This window comes from Electrona antarctica, assembly GCF_951216825.1.
Source record: "Electrona antarctica genome assembly, chromosome: 8".
Taxonomy (NCBI): Eukaryota; Metazoa; Chordata; class Actinopteri; order Myctophiformes; family Myctophidae; genus Electrona; species Electrona antarctica.
In genome coordinates, this window is record NC_136789.1 from 23,553,376 (window position 1) to 23,575,225 (window position 21,850).

A 21,850-nucleotide genomic window follows, 5' to 3' on the forward strand; every position below is an offset into this window, starting at 1 on the left:
TGCTCTCCAGCTAGTAGCTATAGCTACCACTCCAGAGAAGTGGGGCAGAGCACACAACAAGTTAGTGATAACACGAGTCACGACGTGTACTCAATTGATCAGTTAGATGAGTGTACTGTACAGGTGAGTTTAACGAGGTGTGATAGACCTAACAATAGACATAAACTGCACTGTTTGTTGTAGGCATTCTCATAATAGACATTCTGTGAAAATGGCATATCTACAAACTCACTCAAAAATGTGTCGCAGCATGAGCCATTGTGACCTTGTAGATCTGCTATTTTCAGAGAAGAGATTTTGGTGCACAGGGAGAAAATGAGAGGGCCAAGGATAGACCCCTGGGGGATTCCAGTCAACTTATAGGGTGTTAGTAATTAATTGGCTACATAGACTGGGATCAAGTCGCTTTGCAGGTTGCTAATCCGGTCTGGGTCGAGGGCGATATGGAAATGGTGCATGCATGTGTGTTTGCAAATGATCATATATGGAAAGCGGGCTCTCAACCGGATAACACTGGGCAATTGGTAATGAACAGCATGTTTTCCGCTGTGTGTAATGCCCGGTGGCGGTGACGAGAGGTTACTGACTAGTAGACTGCATCACCTACTGTAGTCCAGCAGACACAAGTTCAAGTTTTCACTCTTTACAAACTGCAGTTTGAACAGTTAGCTCAATCAATGCGTCAATAATATACTCCACACAGTCCACAGTGGCTTCGGTAGAAACCTCACGAGGCTTGCGCTGTCCTGCAGTGTCGTCCGGAACACCGTAATGGAAATTCACATGATGTCTGACCACAGGTGTTCGTAACCAGTCAATTTGTCTCAATATTTCATACAGGAAACCCTGATAGGTTAAAGCAGTTAGGGGGGCTTAACGATCCGTGCATGGAGGCACCTGATAGGTTAAAGCAGTTAGGGGGGCTTAACGATCCGTGCATGGAGGCAGACTGTGTTTGCATGGCTTCCTGTGTCAGCAACGCTTATTGACAGTGATTGGAGTCTATTGACCCATGTGTGCATTATGCTCTTTGCCTGGCATTCTACTGGGCTGGACTACTGTATGCATGTTGCTCTTTGGAAGTGACTTTAAAGGTATATTCAGTGATTTTACTTAATTCAAATATCACTTATTTTTTCTTTTTTTCTGGATAATCCTCCCTACTATAGAGTGTGCTGACCATATAAGGAGTTCCTCCCTGTCCCCAGTGAGCCCCTGGGGTCAAAAAACCCTAGTTTCAGTTTTGGTGGCGGGTGGCAAAGCCTTCATCCAATCAGGATGAGAGGGGCCTTCCTCCAATCATGATCGACTGGGGGCGGGCCTTGGTGCACATGCTGTTGGCCTGTTGCACTTCCCCCCACTGTAGAGCGTGCTGGGTGGTTTTCCAAATCACCCAAATCACTGAATGCTCCTTTAAATAGTATAGATTATATTTAAAACAATCAGTGAAGGAGTTTCACAGTAGGGAGAGTCATACATACATACAAATGTCCCTATGCATATTCTCATACATTTGCTATGAGTTGTATTAATCAATTAATTAATGGAACAATCCTCACAAAGTTGTGAGCTTGTAGTTTGGCTATTTTCACAATATTTATCTGTGGAACTGAGTCCAACTAAATGTAATGCCTCAACTCCTACAATTCCAAGTGCTTGTCATGGTGGAGGGTCCCCAGTTCAAATATGGTTATTTGGGTGTTTATTTGGGGATGATAAACATCAGTTGGCTCACATGCATAGCTTGTAAAGAAGTATTCACAAACAAATTGAAATGTACTGTATTTCAGTCAAACATTTTTGTTAAAGATAGAATTGTCAAATACACGTCTATCATTGGCCCTAATGTCAGAACTGAAATCGATACCGTAAGGCATAAATATGATATCAAGTCAGGTTCAGTCCTCGATTACTTCACAGGAATTAATGTTACCGATCATACTCATACATTTTAGAAGATTGCTTCAACTCTCATTTCAAGTTCACAGAAAAATACGTAAATTAACCAATGCAATCAAGTTGAAACTAGAAAAAGTGCCCTTCTGGGCACAGGTCTCCACCAGGAGGATAGGACTGTGTGTGATGTTTGGCAAAATGTTTAGGAGTAATATAAACATGTTTTTTTGTTTGTTTGTTTTTTGCAACAATTTTCTTCATTTTGTTGAGGAAATGCAGAGCCAGATCACTCATAGCATCTCTGAGGATAGAATTCTGGATGAGCAGGACATGTGCAGCATTTTGAACAAAACACTTTGAAAACTTTGGAAGGCAATGTTAGCCAATCAGTGTAGAATCTGAGAAATCCAACAGACTCGTCTTGATCACATGACTACAGAGATCGTGTGTACCGATTTGCGTGAGATTTGGATGAAATCTGTGCGACTAACATAAGCAATGTGTTTAGCAGAAAATCGGCCTCATGGTGGCGCTATAACCGGCAGATGTGGAGGGATGCATGGAAAACGTTTTTCTATGGCCTCTAGGGAGTGCGCATACATAAGTTGTATACAGATTGATGCAGTTATAGCTAAAAACAGGAATTGGCCTGTTATAGCGCCACCATGAGGCTGATTTGGAAAATAATGAGTGGCATGTCGTCCTCGGCCTAGTGGAAATGTGCGTGTATAATTTCACGGAAATTGCACACTGTTTTTGTGATTTGTGGCATTTTGTTCGAAACGGACCATTCATGTGAGCTTTGGAAGCCAATATTAGCCAATCAGGATGGAAGATGGGAAATGGTGCAAATCCGTGTTGATCACATGACTATGTAGATAGTGTATACCGAATTGTGTGATGTATGGATAAAATGTGTACGGGTAATCAACAGAAATGTGTTTTGCCTAAATCGGCCTCATGGTGGCGCTATAACAGGCCGTTGAGGAATATTTGGGGCAGAGGTTCATCGTTGGCATCCATGGAGTGTGTGTGCACAGTTTGGCATGGATCGGGCCAACGGTACCGGAGATTAGCTGATAACGGACGGACGGAAGGAAGGAAGGAAGGACACACGGACGGAGTGCAAAACATACTCTCTCCCCATGCCTTTGGCCTGGTGGAGACAATAACTGGGTACTTCCAAATAACTGTTGGCAAAAATGGATGCAATTGATATCTCATTTTGTAGCTCTGGTGCATTGAAAAAAATGCAAACATTTTCAATAACGACAATGATGAGTTGGTGTGTTGTGTCATATTCTGTATGCTCAAATAGAATCTCTGAATCGCTGAAATGGGACCCTGTAACGCTATAAGATCAAGCCTAACACAATGTACCCGAAGGCAGATGAGATTACACTCTGCAGCTGCTGCAATACTGTACGTACAGTACAATATACAGAGTGCACTAGTGGCTACAATTTGTTTCTACCACCATTTATTTTGATCTTGTATCACTTTGCATTTGTACCTGCATTATAAATCATTCATGGATTTGAGGATAATTCAAGTATGTTTTAGGAATCCACCCTTCATCTTTTTGTGTTTACAAAATGTGAATATTCCATCCTGCGGTTGTGACAAGTGCGACAATTGATTAGCTCCTAGGCCAGCAGTATTACAATGAGTAGTAAGTAGTGTGATGGTCAGCCATGCTATTACGACAGTATTCCTGTCATTCAAGAATATTTAGGGACGTGCCAGTGTGATAACAGACACAAGAACTAAGAGAAGAGTTAGTATATAACTAATATATCTCTGCTGTCAGGGGTCAAACCCTGCCTGGGGTCGATGTCAGCAAGGGCATGCGGTCCCTATAACGCCAAATCAAATCAAGTCTCCTGAGGAGGTGTGTCTGAAGCCTGTCCTGGACGGGAGTCTCCAGACGTAAAAACTAATGATGATGATGCCGAGTTATGAGTGAGTAGAGTGAGAATATGAGAAAATCATTCTTCCTAATGACGAAAAGTGGACCTTCTTTAATAGGACTGGCGATCAGAGATGTGATTGAGAGTAGGGCTGTCACGATTACAAATTTAAGCTGACGATTAATTGTCACACAAATAATTGCGATAAACTATTTAATTGTGTGATTTGCATTGAACATATATTGTAACATTACAATTTGTATTTCTGTTTGCCTTTAAGGCTTTGTAATCCCAAATTGCACAGGGCAGATATGACAAATAACTTAAATATACAAAGAAAGAAATCACAGACACATTTAATATCCTTTTCTTCTTTCCAAAACATTTACAAAATAGCGGAAATAGGTGCTATTTCTGCTATTTTTTATATATTTTTTAAATGTATGGACATTTCTCAACATGGAAACGATTGACGATTAAGAAAAAAATAATTGCGATTAGGCGATTATGTAATTATTGTGACAGGCCTAATTGAGGGTATGTTCACATTGACACACTGGAAATCCGACTGAGGCGTTATCCCAGCTAGTAACCACAAAAAGTGGTGCAAAGGCCACTCCTGTCGACTCAGAGCAGTCCAATTTGCATACGGATGGGGTGGGAATCATTGTACCAACACTGGTACATCAAAGGGCATCCTCACTCAGCATCAGCATCAGACGCAAAGGGTACCGTGACCTGACCAAGTGTCAAAATATGACAAGTTCACTTGGGAGTGAGAATGCGTTGGGCCCTGATTCAGGCATTTGAAACGCGAGGTACATTTTGAAGAGATATCAAGCAAGAGAGTATAACTCCTGATCAGAGTCATTCGACCATTGAGTCAGGACAGCTATTATAATATTCACATTGAGGAAAGTGGGTGCAATGAGAGTCCACTTTAAACTGGCAAGGCAGACATAAATCTTTCATTAAAAAGGGCGGCAACCTATCCCTCTGAAGTTCCCCCTGTGCGGCTCTAGACATTTTGAAACTCTCTTCACGTTCGGTGGCTGTCACCTTCAAAGCCCGCGTTGAATGGTTCACCGTGCGCTCACTGTCTTTACAACAGTACTTCCGTGACCCGCTGACTAGTGCCGCTGCGTTCAGTTATTTAAAAGACAGACGCTGCTGGGAAGATGGCTGCTGCTGCACTGACGCACTCTTAGATGTCAAGGTTGGGAGGTATTTTAGTGCTGAATGGTAACATACGTTATATATATATAACCGGAAGCCACTGCACTGGCTTCCGGTTGTTTTTAGGATTGATTTAAAAAATATTGTACTTGTTTATAAAGCTCTCAATGGTCTCGCACCTTCCTACCTACATGACTGCCTGCCTAAATATGTCCCAAACCGCCCCCTAAGGTCTTCCACTGCTGGCCTGCTTGCTTTGCCTAAAAAAATGGCAACTAAAAAATACGGGGAAGCATGCATTTTGCTTCTACAGGCCGACGGCGTGGAACAAACTCCCACTGTACCTTCGACAGGCAGCCTCTGTAGACATTTTTAAAGCGCAGCTCAAGACCCACTTCTACACTCTACACTAATCTTTTAATTTTTTGTTATTCATGTCCTCACTGTATTGCTTTTCTCCATTGCTCTGTAAAGCACTTTGAGCTGCATTTCATGTCATGAATGTGGTCATAAAGTTGTATTATTTTATTATTATTATTATATCTCAATGGGCTACATGTTCCATTTTAAGCCTAAAGTCAAAGCCACATTTTGCTAAAACAGACTATGATTAAAAAAAAGAAGAAGACAGGGTTGCCTGTTGCTCTGATGAAGGCTCATAGCCGAAACGCGCAAGCGTTTACTTTTGGTGTGTGCCAATAAAAAAGTGGAAATGTGAGTGAAAATGTTAGATGTGCTTATGTGGTGTATTTTCACACACAACTGACCCTAAACTCACTAAAGTAGAGATGAATGAACTCTATCTAAAGCAAACTGTAGAGTAGTGAAAAACCTCGTCAAAAGCATCAGATCGAATCGGAGAAACGCAGGCAGAAAGGTGAACTGAAGATCCATCAAAGTATTTATTCAGAAGTACAAATACAGAGAGAACAGAGCTTCCCCTTAGACCCTGAGCATGGAGCCCAGGGCCCCATATGACTGACCACCGCGGCCAGCCAAGACTGATGAGTTTTACATTGACAACATGAACCTGCATCCCAAATTAGCAGTCAAATAAACAGTGACCTAAATGTATAGTATAATTATTGACAGAATATTGCATTATGGCGTATGGACTATATTTTACGATACCACACTTCCTTTTTTGAATTGTTTTAATTCCTACATTTTGAGGGTTGCCTTCCCCGTTTGCAAATATACAACTGCACAATGTATCAACAACAGACTGATTCATGCTGATGCCATGCTGTGGCAGGTTGCATTGTTACCAATGATACTGCAAGCCTTTTTGGAAGGGGAACTGGGCTAGGTATGCAAAGATAGCTCGGTGTTCTCGACATACTAGTGACTGCAACTGTCTGCAAGTAGCCTAAAAGTTAATTTTCAATTGCTTCCCTCGCGACTGAGTCAGTGCCGTGACGGTACTCGTCTTGAAGAAGCTCGCCAGTTACTACTTCTTCTAATAGCCGTTTCTGGCCTTGCTGCTTCTTGGTTCTGCAGGATCCTTTTTTTGGCATTCTGCATTTTTATCAGTAGACAGGGCGTGTGAGCACTCCGTCCTGCTCCAGGACCCTCGCGCTCATTTGCTGCCTCGATCCCCAGCATGTGTCTGACTCTGTGATGAGCTGGGGAGCCAGCACAGTGAGCACACCCAGTTGAATCTGACTCTGTGATGAGCTGGGGAGCCAGCACAGTGAGCACACCCAGTTGAATCTGGACTTCAGCCAGCTCTCTTCTTTTGCTCCTGCTACAGGAGAAGGTGCTGACTATTCTCTTTTAGTGACGGCATGGCCCGGGGATGGTTGTCATCCATGCCAGATCCGGAAATATACAGTATACATAATTGAAAAGAATATCTTTAAAATCTTTAGTATACAGAGAAATAGTGCGTGCGTGCGTGCGTGCGTGCGTGCGTGCGTGCGTGTGTGCGTGCGTGCGTTTATGACTTTGTGAAGGCTTGTATACTACAGCCTATACTTTTATTTTTATTCTTGAAGCTCTCCACCCCTACCTGCTGTAACTGTGCTGTGTTACGTACTGCATTGCTGCTATGACAACTGAATTTCCTTTCTCTTGGTCGGTCGGTCCGTCTGTCGGTCGGTCCGTCTGTAAGTAATATGCATCAGGCAACAGCTGTCAGTTTGTATGCTTCAGTTAAATTGATAGAGATCTGATTAATGGCACTAATGCGTGCATGTGTGTGTACACACACACACACACACACACACACACACACACACACACACACACACACACACACACACACACACACACACACACACACACACACACACACACACACACACACACACACACACACACACACACACACACACACACACACACACACACACACAGTCATTGACCATATGCAGATCTATCTTGCCAGCAAGGTGCTGACTAGGTGCAACTTCCCATTGACAGCCCATTCATCCAAACAGAAAAGTCCTATCTAATTGTATTAAACAACGTCAAACTCTCCAACATTGCACCTGTACGAAAAGCTTGAATTATCCTCTTTCTATCTGCAAAGTGTTTGTTTCATAAAAATCCACCGTAGACAAGTCATGACAGTCATGAGCTACTTCCTTTTTTCCTAAGTGCTGGAGTTTGGAAGTGCTAGTTGAATATCAGTCAAACGGCCCATGCGTACCACCAGTTTTGAATTTGCACATAATGCAGGAGGCAGCAGGAGGTTGCTTTACTGATAACGAGCGCTTCCAAACTTGTGACACTTTAGAAAGAAAATAACCTGCATGGAGTTTCTTGACAGGAAATAGTTCATAACATGTCTACGCTGGATTTCTATGAAACAAAAACTTTACAGATTGAAAGAGGATAATTCAAGCTTTCCATACAGCTGCAATGTTGGTGAGTTTGATGTTGTTTAATGCAATTAGATAGGACTTTTCTGTTTGGATGTAATATGCACCAGGCAACAGCTGGCAGTTTGTATGCTTCAGTTAAATTGATAGAGATCTGATTAATGGCACTAATGCATGCATGTGTATAAAGTTTATACAGAGAGGGGAGAGAGAGAAAGAGAGAGAGAGAGAGAGAGAGAGAGAGAGAGAGAGAGAGAGACAGAGACAGAGACAGAGACAGAAAGAGAGAGAGAGAGAGAGAGAGTATGCATGCATGCGTTCATGTCCACACACATGCATGCATGAGTTCCATTAATCAGATCCTTCAATCATCAATTTAACTAAAAGCATACAAACTGCCAGCTGTTGCCTGATGCATATTACTCACTCTCCACTAGCCTAGACCCCCCCCCCCCCCCAATCTCTCTCCCTCCCTCTTTCTATCTGTCTGTCTCTCTCCACATCCATCCCTTGTGTGTCCCGCTGTCATGGTAATAGTAGTAAATGTTGCATCATCAGGGATCTCTCCAGCCCTCTTTTCTCTCTCATCCATATGTTAGATCTTACTCACGTCTGTCTCTCCCTCTTCTCTCTCTCTTCCTCTCCCCCCTCTCTCTCTCTCTCTCTCAAAAGAGAAACCACAGAGGAACAAAACAATCAAATGTAACTTAGAGACAACGATCTTACGAAACCATAAGGATTGCACTTTTCTGTCAGAAATATACATCCACATTGGAAAGGTTATCTTGGGATACACTTTTGAAACAAATGACAGCAGTAACTATTTCAATGTGTTGCATTCACTCTGTATGAAACCTAAATGGCAGTTTCTTAGATGTATTTAAAGGTATTGTAGGTAAAGGTAATTGCTCTCTCTCCCTCTCTCTGCCCCAAAACTCCCCCATCAGTTCCCTTTCCTTTGCGTCTCTCATTCATAGTAATAGTGTTTATGTTGCATCATCAGGGACTTTCTCTGAGGTGGTGTTGTTGTAGGGCTCTCCTCTCATCATATCACCTCTTGCATTCTCTCTACTGACACGCACGCACGCACGCACGCACACACGCACACACACACACACACACACACACACTCTCTTATTGGGTATTCTCTTGTTTTGTCATACCTGCTTCAGCTTGTTACTCATCCTCGTTAGAACTCTTGTTTGTCTCTCAGAGGGACTACTGTTGACAACTCTGTAACACACACACACACACACACACACACACACACACACACACACACACACACACACACACACACACACACACACACACACACACACACACACACACACACACACACACACACACACACACACACACACACACACACACACACACACACACACACACACACACACACACAATATCAGACACTCTAGGCTTAATCCTCTCAACACTTTCAAGCCACATTGCTTCATCGTACGATGGCGTTGCTCTCCAAAACCTGCATACTTACAAGCTCACTACGCGTCGCATCCGCTATACGACTCGTAGAGATCCGGACTAATCCTGTAAACTTTGGAAGCCAATCTTAGCCATCAGATGACTATAACGATATGCGTACTGTATGGTTAACATCTGTAGGGGTAATATAAAAAAATGGGGCAGAGATTCGGAATTGGCATCCAGGGAGTGTGTGTGCATAGTTTAGTAGTGAACGGGCCAGCGGAGCCGGAGATTAGCTGATAACAGACAGAAGGACGGACTGACACACAAACACACACACGTACACGGACAGAGACAATAATAATTATAATTGTCACCTCTTTTTAAATAAAATGTTTTATTAGCATAACACTCTATACTGTATATTGTTTGCATTATATACAACGTTAATATAAAATTATTACAATGTCAAATCATGAGGTTCCCCTGACCTATGACACAGCATCTGCATCAGAAAGTCTCTTTGCCTTCTGACAAACTTTCACTCTAATGGCCATGAAAAAGTATGAAAGTTCATAATATGCTAGCTGTTATGAATGTGCTTTCTCTCCCAAGTCTCTCTCTCTTCTGTTGCAGACAACGCTTTGAAAAGAGTGAAGTGAAGCCTTTGTCGTCTTCTCACAGGAAAAGCGCTCAAATGTTCTTTATTCATGAAGCATGTTTTATGCCCACATCAGAAGCAGACGTGGTGGGAGGCAAGGAGGTTTCACGTCCAACTCTCAGATGTGCAGCATACTATACTGTAGAGCAGGGGTTCTCAACCCGTGGGTCGCGACCCCTCGGGGGGTCGCCAAATTATTTTAGGGGGTCCCCAAATTATTAAAAAAAAAAAAAAAAAAAGGGGGTTTTAAAAAAAAATTCTCGGTGGCGCGCTACAAGCTTGTAGATCTGCTATTTTTAAATAGCTAAATTATAACAATGCTTAAAACACCAAAAGGGGTTCCCGCCCAAAATGGTTTAAGGTTATTGTAGCAGTCAATTTATATTGGGGGTCGGGAGGGGGCGGGGCGAGGGTCCCGAGACGTTGCCAAAGCATTTTCGGGGGTCCCCGGCCAAAAACGTTGAGAACCCCTGCTGTAGAGTGAGGCAAGGAGGTGAATGGAACATTACATTTTTAATTGGAAATAAATCTAGACTTGAAAGAATGAGGGAGAGAGAGAGAGGGAGAGATACCTGAAGGCTGAACGAGGCGTAAGGAGAGTGCAATGTTTGTGTGCCTTTCAAGAGAGAGAGCATGACAGATGCCACTGAGAGTGACAGATATCCACTGCAAAATCCCAGCATCCATAGAAGTGTGAAAGTGGACCCAAATGGGTCCTTAAAGTTGTAGTTGGGCATAGATGGGAGGCAAAGCTGACACAATTACTTTTTTCCTGAACGCATGTGAATTATTCATCATTGATAATGATAATAGTATAGTGAGGTTCTTTGCAGGCGTTCTTAGAGTTGACTGGATGGCCCCTGTTGGTTTCTTCTCTCCAAAATGAAGAAGAAAACAAGTCCCCCCTCCACACACACACACACACACACACACACACAGTTCTTATGTTAGCACTCACCCCGAACAGGTTGTTCCTATTTGACAGATCGAGCTGACAGAGAGGAGGGATGGTGTTTAGGTAGGGAGAGCGAGGGGGAGAGAGAGAGAGAGAGAGAGCGAGCGAGAGAGAGTGTTCCTTATCAGGGCAGGTACTGCTAGCAGCTGTTTTTTTGTTGGCTTCCCACTTTGCGTTCAAAGGCAGGGTTTGTCTGACGCTGCTGACTGGGTGTTTTTGGTGAACGTGTGTGCGCACGCACGTGCGTGTGCGTGCGCGTGTGTGTGCGCGTGTGTGTGTGCGTGTGCATACGTGCGTGCGTAAGTGCGTGTGTAAGTGCGTGTGTGCATGTGTACGCGTGTGCTTGTGTTACTATTATGGTCCCATTAGGGACCATAATAGTAATTCATGGTCGTCACAACAAAGAATATGTTAAGTTAAAAAATATTTTGGGAGTTGGGCGCTTACAATTAGAAAATTGTAGAAGAAAATTGAATGGCACTCTTAACCACCGTCTTAAAATATTGACGTATAGTATAGTATAGTATAGTATAGAAGTATAGTACAGAAACGTGTGTTAACGTGCGTGCATTTGTTGGTAGTGGTAGACTTTTTAGTGTTTTGTGTGACTTTGTGACTGTGACAGTTTGAAGAGACGAGCTCCTAAAACACAGCAACCATCAAACATGTTTTGATGACACTCTGCCTGAAGACACTTTTATTGTGTTTGGTAGAATTTGACAATAACATGTAGTTACGTATAGCTATAACTGTATACCGATTTATACTTTGATTTTATAAGCTACAAGCTCACAATACATCAGCTTTTCCAGAATGCAGAATGTATTCAGCAAAAATATTTAAGATACTTTGGGGCTTTTTCTGCCTTTATTTAATAGGACAGTAGACTGACAGGAAATGGGGAGAGAGAGATGGGGAGTGACGCGCAGCAAAGCAGGTCACCGGGATCGGGATTGGAACCCGACACGCTGTCGGGCTGGATTAGCAGCCTAGGTGCCCGAACATCTACGCCAGCCGTCTGGGCCGAATTTATCACTTCTTTACCCATGGGACAATGGTGACATACTGTATCTATGGGGAATTCTTGAAGCGCAGTAGCGCACCTACTGTATAATACAGTACTGTACAGTACAGTAGAGATGTGAAATCATGTGCCCCTTCAAAGATATAGACCCCTAGGTGTTTTCATATTTTTCACCTGTACAGTAGCTTTGCATTCCAGTGTGCGTGCATGTGTGCATAAATGTACACCTGTGTGGCCATCTTTGCATACTGTATGCACATAATCGGATATAGGATGTATCTGGGAGGAGTGAGTGACTCTGTGTGTGTGTGTGTGTGTGTGTGTGTGTGTGTGTGTGTGTGTGTGTGTGTGTGTGTGTGTGTGTGTGTGTGTGTGTGTGTGTGTGTGTGTGTGTGTGTGTGTGTGTGTGTGTGTGTGTGTGGTTTGCACACAAGTTTGTGTTTCTGTTTGCCCAAGTGTGCATAACCTGTATGCAAGCGTGTATATACATGCGTGTGCGTGTGCGTGTGCGTGCGTGCGTGTCGTGTGTGTATCAGTGTCAGCTCCCAGGTGTGTCCGTGTGCCCTGCATGGTATCAGTGCCGTGTCATATGGCCAGGTAGGGGCTTCAGTTACCCCTCTACCATGATGGCTGAATGTAATGAGGCCATTAGATCCTGCTAATAGCTTGTAGGGTCAGTCGAGCGAGAGAAAAGCCAAGAGGATCAGCTTGCACTCTGTGCTGCCCCGGTCGGTCTCTCGCTGGTTCGTTGGCTTATCAAACTGTTTGCTCGATTCATCCTTTAGCAGCTCCCATATCTATGCGCTCTGTTTTCCCTCATTTATCCAAGCGATGTAATTACATTCACGGAGAGCACAGTAAATTGGATTAGTAATTACAACTTCTCTCTCATATCTGATTCACTGACACCATTCTGGGTCTATCTGGACGGAGTGTGAGTTCACTGACACCATTCTGGGTCTATCTGGACCAAGTGTGAGTTCAGACGGTGAAAGAAAGCCAGGGAGAAAGAAGGAAGAGACAAAAGAATGGAAGAACAAAGGAGGAGAGAAAGTAAGAAAGAGGGATGGGAAGAAAGAAAGAATACACGGAGAGAGAAAGCATAAAGAAAGATAGTATAGGCCTAAATAAAATAAGGAGAGAGATAAAGAAATCAATCAATCAATCAATCAATCCATTATGTGCAGTCTTGTGCTGAAATTGTCATGTTTGGTGTTCAAAGAGATGACATACCAATTAGGGGTGTGCTGAAATATCGATATGGCAATATATATCGATACGTCCTCCCGCGATAAATAATCGATATTGATTATTAAAATATCGATATCGGGAAAAAAAAACCCCTTTTTTTTGGGAAATGACAGCTAAAATAAAGCAAATCCCACTCAGATTCCACAGCAACCAGAAGTACTGAATTACTGGATGGTGATTTGTCCAAAATCTCCAAACAGCTTTGTGGGAATACAAAATGCTGCATTTTTTCAGTTCCAAGTATTTTGTAGTTGCAGATATCGTAATATATCGTTGATGAAATTTCATACAATATATCGATATATCGCAAATATCGCAATATATCGAATATCATGATATTATCGTTATCGAGGGCCTAATATCACGATATATATCGTATCGTATCGGCCCACCCCTAATACCAATGACACAAAGCGGTACTGTACTGTAGGCCTACAGAAATCATCTTATCAACCTAAAGCTTCACTCTGCACTTGTTGTGTTTTCTGAACAAAGGACAAGATGAAGAAAGAAAACAGAGAGGAATGAAAAAAGGAATAAGGACGATAGAACAAAAATGAAATGAAAGAAAGAAAAATATATAAATTAAGAGGAAGAAGAAAAAAACAGACACAAGACAACAATTAGCAAAAGTGCCAGAGAGACATTGTCACTGCGCTAGTGCTGCGTGACAGTGCTAGCTAGCACATACTGCAGGCTACATGTTTCTATGTAACACGTGTCCATTCGCGAGGACATCACTTCCCAAGGTATCGTTCAGAAAGGAAAACGTTGGCAGATGGTCGAGGTATCGCCTGAAAGAGCGCTCCTCCCTTTTCGCGCGCTGCAGTTGCACCAAACTGTAGCGGAGACAGACCCATCTGCTTCATGCCGCTAATGGACGCCATAGGGCCACTACGCCGGACCAAAGTAATGAACGAGAGACATCATGCATGCATGCCAGCGCCGCCAAGTTGCCAGTCACCATGAACAGGACCTGATTGAAATTGAGTCAAATCTGATCGGCTATTAGAGTCTTTACGAGGAGACAGTTCATTCAGTAAAAAAAGAGCTAGCTCAATAAGTTTGGTTTTCAGTTATACTTCAGTTAATTGAGGAGCAAATATTGATGTAGTCTGACATGGCTAGCCTATCTGAGATCTCCTGTATAATTCAAACTGGGTGGACACAATTTGGAAACTTTGAAAAATGTAATAAAAATAACAGCACTGCAGTACCAAGACGGGAAGCACTCTTTCAGGCAATACCTCAACCATCTGACAAACATTTGCCGTTCTGAAGAAAGCAGAACAGAATCATTTTACTGTTATTACTGTATTGTGACTGTAACTGAATTAGACCGTTCCTCAGGTGTCAGCCCAGCTCCTTATCCAGACAACAGTCATGTCAAAACGTTGTACTATTGTAACTCCCTCCTTACTGGCATGCACACTTAAGCCTCTCCAACTGATCCAGAATGCCGCAGCTCGCTTGCCAGCCAAAAATTTCACATGTCTCCCCCCTTCTCCGCTCCCTCCATTGGCTCCCGGTCGCTGCCCGCACAGAATACAAAACTCTGATTCTGGCATTCACAGCAACAAAAGGTATGGCTCCCCCATATATTGCAAGTCTGATTGAACCCTACAAACCCTCCCGCGCACTCAGATCAGCCAACGCAGGGAAGCTGGAAGTACCTTCACTAAAAACGCTGGGACAACGTTCCACACGTCCCAAACTCTTGGACTGATTCAATTGGAATGTGCAATCAATATGCAAGACAACATTAAGCACTGCACAATAGAGACCTGCGGATGAGCTTTTTTGTCACCCGTATATGCATATTTATAATCCGCCCGTTATCCGACCGCATTAATTAATTATTCCAATTTATGAATCCGCAACGCGCGGATGGATTGTGAGATTTTGCCGAGATTTTGTGCGTTTCAAAAGCTATAATAAGCCTATAGATAAATGGTAAATGGTGCATTTTATATAGCGCCTTTATCCAAAGCGCTTTACATAGATTGTGCATTACATTCACCCATTCACACACACATTCATACACCGATTGCAGCGGAAGCCATGCAAGGTACCAACCAGCACATCGGGAGCAATTTGGGGTTCAGTGTCTTGCCCAAGGACACTTCGACATGTAGCCAGGAGGAGCCGGGATTCGAACCGCCGACCCATGGATCCCATGGATCATTGGACGACCTGCTCTACCTCTTGAGCCACAGTCGTTATTTCCCGCATTATTTCACCCACGGTTTATCCAATATTAATTTATAATATATTTGAATGACCCAAATCCACCCAAAACTGCGGTTAACCCGCCATCCGCAGGTCTCTACTGCACAACCATCAACCTTGTGTCTGTTCACTGATCCATTGATGAACACAACCGCAACTCAAAAGAGTTGCGTTTGTATATTAAAGGTTTCATGACATTAATGTTAATTTATTTTTATTTTTTTATTTTAGGTTTTATGACCACAATTACACCCAAAAACCTGAACTTTGGAAGATTCAGTGGATGTTCTGTTGTCTGGAGTTTTTTCTGGGGTTTGGAAGCCTTTTGAGCTGCAATGAAAACAGGCAAAACAGTGAAAACAGTGACATCTGCTGGCAAATCCCATTGATATATATGGGATTTGCAGGCTGTGACATCACAAACAGCAGGAAAATCAGAGCACCTGTTTGAGCCATAAAATCCCAGACCACAGAAAATCTACTGAATGTTAAAAGTTCAGGTTTTTTGGGTGCAATTGAGCTCAGAAAAGCTAAAAGAAATAAACGTATTTTTATTTCAACAATCCCTTTAATGTAAATATTAATTTAAAGATGACCACTGAATGCCAAACAACTGAAGAAAATATCTCGACTACTGTAAGGAAATCCAAGTGGAGAGATACATTCAAATACAAGTCTGTTACAGTGACTATTAGAATCTTTACACAGAATACATTTTGACAGGCAAACACAGCTAAAGGTAATAACATTTACTGTGTCGAATTTGGGCGCATGTGTGACCGTACCCTGTACGCCAGCATAGACAACTCTTGTACAGTCAACTTCATGCTGACAGACTCAGAGAGGGATGGTGTGTGTCTGTGTGCGTGCGTGCGTGCGTGCGTGCGTGCGTGCGTGCGTGCGTGCGTGCGTGCGTGCGTGCGTGCGAGCAAGAGAGTGGAAGAGAGAGAGAGAGAGAGAGAGAGAGAGCAGAGGGAGGGATAGAAGGAGAAAACAGATGGAGAGAGTGAGATGAGTCTAAAACATCAGGAGGTGCACTGTGTATGAATATCAGCATTCCACACCCAAGGCATCAATCGTTTTCTATTTCCTGGTTATAAGTAACAGCTTTCATTCTGCAAACCGATATGTCACGTTGTGCCCCGGGCAGTTTTTATCCCCCAGTTTTGTTTTTTAAATTACATTTTCAACTTAAGATGGGTACTAGACACTCGTGTTTTCTTTAAGGTTGAGGGAACAAGACATCACAGAGGAGGCAATGGAACAAACACTCTTCAGTTTAAATTCTACAGGGATGTATACTCTGTTCCCTTAACCCCACAGACACCCACCCCACCCACCCACCTCCACACACACACACACACACACACACACACACACACACACACACACACACACACACACACACACACACACACACACACACACACACACACACACACACACACACACACACACACACACACACACACACACACTGCTCATTCAAATATTTTCAGTCAAAAATGAGTTATGGTTATAACTCATCTCTTTCTCTTGACCACCGCCTGCATTTAAACAATGGAACCTTCTTCCTCTACTCCCACAGTGGCATCCCTTGAGGCAATTGGCAGCTAATTAAAGGGTACATGGCTGACCTTTGTCATCCGTCTGCCCACACACTGTCCAGTCCACTGAAGCGGAAACAAGAGCAGGGAATTTGCCAGTGTACACAAAATGCACTTTTTGAGGTACAGTACTGTAGATGAATGGCCTCTTGAGTTTAAATCAGCTGTTCCCGACCTTTTCTGTATCAGGGGCCCCCTTGAAAATCTCAAAAGCATTCACAGCCCACCCATCTGACTACTTAACTTTTAAGTGTTCCTCTTTCCTATTTATCGGTATCACAATTTCTTTGTTGTTGACTAAAACATTATTTTAACCAATGTAGTAGAATATCTTAACACCACAATGGCCTCCCTGCTCTTCTACTGTGTAACTCAGTCTCAGATCCTGTGGCTGTGTGGGACACCTACAGGTTGACCAAAGAATATCTCTGGAATGTTATGCCTTCTATAGTAGGGATGAAACTGGTTAAAAGTGGTTAAAAGCCGTTCACTTCAGTTCAAAGTTTCAGAAAAACGCCTCCTCCGATAACCACCAACGGAAGTATGTGAGTTGGAGAACGAGGAGAGAAGGTTGAAAGGGTGAAAGCCTAGGGATTGATCCTCACTCCCCTCGCCCACCCCAGCCTGCACTGGGATCACATCTGCCACTCTCCTCCGGTATCACTGCAGTTCCCACGGCCTGACCTGCTGTTACGCCTTAGAGCTGCATTTGATATGCAAACCTGTCCATGTTCACTAAAACAACAACGATAAAATGTAGATAGTTGGATAGCTAGACTTGTCACAATTATTACATAATTGCCTACTCACAATTATTTGAGATAATCGCAATTATGTTAATATATAATCGTCAATCTTTTCCATGTTGAATTTTTTTTGGGAAATATAGGCTATATATTTAAATTGTGAAATGTGTCTGTGATTTCTTTGTATATTATATTATATTATTAAGTGTGCAATTTGTGATTACAAAGCATAAAAGGCAAACAGAAATACAAATTGTAAATGTTCAATGCAAAAAAATGTGTTAATCGCAATTATTTGCATGACAATTTATCTTCAACTTAAATTGTGACAGCACTATACTATGGATAGCCAGCCAGACAGCCAGCCAGCAAGCCAGACAGCCAGCCAGACAGACAGACAGAGAGACAGCCAGCCAGACAGCCAGACAGACAGACAGCCAGACAGCCAGACAGACAGCCAGCCAGACAGACAGACCTGTATTGAACCGACGAAGAAAATTCAGTTGGCAGTACCACCGTTATATTTGTGCAGTAATGTTGCTGCTTGCTTCCATAGATCAACGGCCATAAAATGCACTATAGTGTGATTGAATAATCCTAAAACAAAGAAAACCATTACACCAGTACATTATCTTGTATTGTAATCTCACTGAGAGCAATACAGAGAAAGCAAGCAGACAGTATACACTTACAGTATGAATAAACAAATGCACGCACAATATGAGAGAGAAGACAAACACGCCCTAATTTATACTTTGTCATAGGATGGTGTGACATGGTGAAAATAGCGTTGTCAGCTGATAGGGCTGGTACTTTACAAAAAGAAATGTGAAAAACGTAAATTGTAACTTTCTTTTTGAGGGGCGCTGGCCCCTCCAATACATGGTTTTTGAAGATTATATCACATGGCAGCCAAGTCTATTGCTGCCATAGACTTGGCTATGGCAGCCATAGCCTATAGACTTAAATGTTAGTTTATAGGGCACTAAATGTCAACGTAAGACGTCATGTGGACGATATAAATACATCTTGTAACAAGTTGTAACTCATTTTGTTTCATACAAGAAACAAGCCAGGATGGATAAACGTAATAAACTGAACGCAGGCCAGGGCACCAACCCCAATTTTGTCGGTTCAAAGTCGTGTCTGTTCCTATATCTGCTTAGCTGTCCAAAGTGCACACACGCACACACACACACCTGGGCATTTCTATTTGTGAAGCAGATCTTCAACAGCTCTCGTCTCGCCGTCTCCTGACTCGGTCAGTATGTGTCGGGGAAACCCTGCCTGACACACCGTGGCATGTACTTTTATTTGCCTTCATTTGAAACATGACAGCAGGCAGTGTGATGTGACTGACAGAAAAGAAAGAAAGAAAGAAAGAAAGAAAGAAAGAAAGAAAGAAAGAAAGAAAGAAAGCTTTCCTGTCATATATACGACAGGAAAGGTTTGGCTTTTGACTGTTAATGGTGGAGAGACGCTGAGCGCCACTGTGTCAGGAATCAGGGATTCAGCATCATTAGCTGGCTTCATTTTCTGCCGCTCCGCTCTTTGTATTTATTGTCTTCCTGTGTTTTGTGGATGAAGCTCCTCTAACGGGCATCTGCGTTTAAGCCTATAGCTTAGGGGTTGGATCGTGACCAATATATGACTCAGCAACACGTTGAGCGTGATTGCTTTGAGAGATGACACTGGCGTTCTGTTTGCCTAGTGCCACTTTGCATTGTTGCATTTCCTCTGATTCAGTAAACATGAGGGACAGATGGCTGCCTGACTGTCATGGTAACAACGCCCTTGAGCAAACATGGTAACAACGCCCTTGAGCAAACAGACGTACAACAGTCACAGGGCACATGCAATCACATTGAAGTAGCCTACGTCTTGCTGTTCCCTGCAAATGACACCAAGAGCTGTTTATTACCCAGTAAATGTCATCTGCGGGAAGAGCTCTAATATACTGATTGCTGTGTTGTATACGTGCGCAAGCACACATGCACGCACGCACACAAGATTTAATAGCCAATTAAACTAATGGCACTGTGTTTTCTGTCTGCCTTTTTTGTTTTTTCCAGAGACATCAAACCAGACAACATCCTGTTGGATGAGCACGGTAAGATAACATCTTCATATCATTCACTTCACCAAGACAGACTACTGTAACTATAATGGACAAGCAGTCATCTGGCCATAATGGCCATAGTAGACAGGACAGGCTCGGCCAACAAACTTTGGCCGAGCCCACTTTCCAGCCAACTGCCAGAAAATGAAATGAAACCCTGACTTAATGCTTAGTGACCGCAACCACACTGAGATAAACACGCAGAAGCAATTATGGAAAACAATGGAGACAAGTCCATTGCTATGGTCCAAATAGAACCGATAACGTATCTAGGTAAACAAGAAGAATGACGTTAAACTCAATTAGTTCCACTCTGTGCGATTATATACAGTAGAACAGTGGTTCCCAACCTTCTCTGGTCCCTGGATCAGGGCCCACTTTATAATCCACTTTTATAATCCTTCTGACCACTTAAGACTTAACCGGTCAGATGGGTGGGCCACGTGCATTTGCACAGCGTCTATTTTTGAGTGGTGTAAACCACTCCTACAACTGGCTTTGTTAGTTTACGTGTCTGTTCGTACCAAAAAATGATTGTTAGTTTATGTGTCTGTTCGTACCAAAAAATGAGCATGGTTGCTATGGTCACCCAGTTCACACGGGTGTGATTTCATTATGTCAGACATTACGTCAGACCACAGTTGATCAGTCTATATAAGACCTTACACCACTCAGTTCACACGGGTGTGATTTTTTAATGATCAATCAAAATATTGTGTTCTGGCCTGGGTCAATGGCATTAACGTAGTAAGTTCCTACTTATTGTTACCACAGTGATTGTTCAAGGTTTTATTAAATGTTATATTATTAATACAATCTTAGTGGTAATCATTTGGGAGTCCACTTGCAATGTCCTGACGTCCCACCAGGGGGAGGGCCCCTGCCTCTACGGGTTGCAGTAGAAGCGCTGCACTGTGGACAGAGCCGTCGCTATACGCACAATACGCACTGCGAGTAGGGCAACACGCCGCAACAAAATGTGCCAAAAAGTGCCAAAAAGTGCCAAGCCGACCCTCATAATAAAACTTTATCCGCGGCTCTGCCGTGTAATAATGCACGCCCATGTGTGCGTCCTCACAAACGGCGAAAGTAACCGATATGCATGAGATAACGCAGTGCTGTTGTTGGGAGGGGGGCAGCACAAATAATATGCGAGTAGGGCAACCAAACCGTCAGCGACGTCCCTGACTGTGGACAAACATGTTCAACAGCGTTCAGATCTCAGCAGTCTCGTTACTGTACAGTACATGTCTCCAGACTCGGTCAGTCTGTGTCAGAGAAACCTTGCCTGACAACTGTGACATGCACATTCTTTTGAAACAGCCAGCAGTGTGATGTGAGTGTGACTGACTGAGCTGTGAGGGAAAAGCCTGGTCTGAATGACTGATGACAGGGGAGACAGAGAGCCCCATCATAGTAGGATGTAGTGACGAATAACACACAGATAGAAACCGATGGATGGATGGAGGTATCAGACAGATAGATGGCAAAAGAGCAAACAATCAAAATCATTCCACTCAAATAATTGATTGAGGGCATGCAGGCCCTCGTTTGCAGCGTCCAGAATACAATAAAAAAAACAAGTAACATTACACACGAAAAGAAAGAAGAAGAAGAAAGATGAAAGAGAATAAACAGAATGACAGTTAAAAATGGAATAAACAACAAACTCATCTAAAACCATTACAGTCCCCTAACCATAACCTCAGTCTTATCCGGCCACGTAAGTCAGTTATACAATGTTTTCGCTTTGGCGGCAGTCATTGTCTCCACCAGGCCGAAGGCATGGGGAGAGAGTATGTTTTGCACTCCGTCCGTCTGTCCGTGTGTCCGTCCGTCCGTCCGTCCGTGTGTGTGTGTGTGTGTGTGTGTGTGTGTGTGTGTGTCCGTCCGTCTGTGAACAGCTAATCTCCGGCACCGTTAACCCGGTCGAATTTTGCACACACACTCCCTGGATGCCAACGATGAACCTCTGCCCCAGAATTTCCAGAACGGCCTGTTATAGCGCCACCAGGAGGCCGCT

The 21,850-nt window shown here is 43.1% G+C and overlaps 1 protein-coding gene across 1 annotated transcript in view; it reads left to right on the forward strand.

Moving 5' to 3' along the window:
• stk32a (serine/threonine kinase 32A) overlaps positions 1 to 21,850 on the forward strand; it is a gene marked incomplete at its 3' end in the record, with an annotated part of 110,879 nt that overhangs the window by 30,510 nt on the left and 58,519 nt on the right. The window contains exon 3 of the mRNA XM_079508717.1: positions 19,781 to 19,818. Coding sequence (XP_079364843.1) covers positions 19,781 to 19,818 — 38 coding nt within the window. The remainder of the gene's footprint in view (positions 1 to 19,780; positions 19,819 to 21,850) is intronic.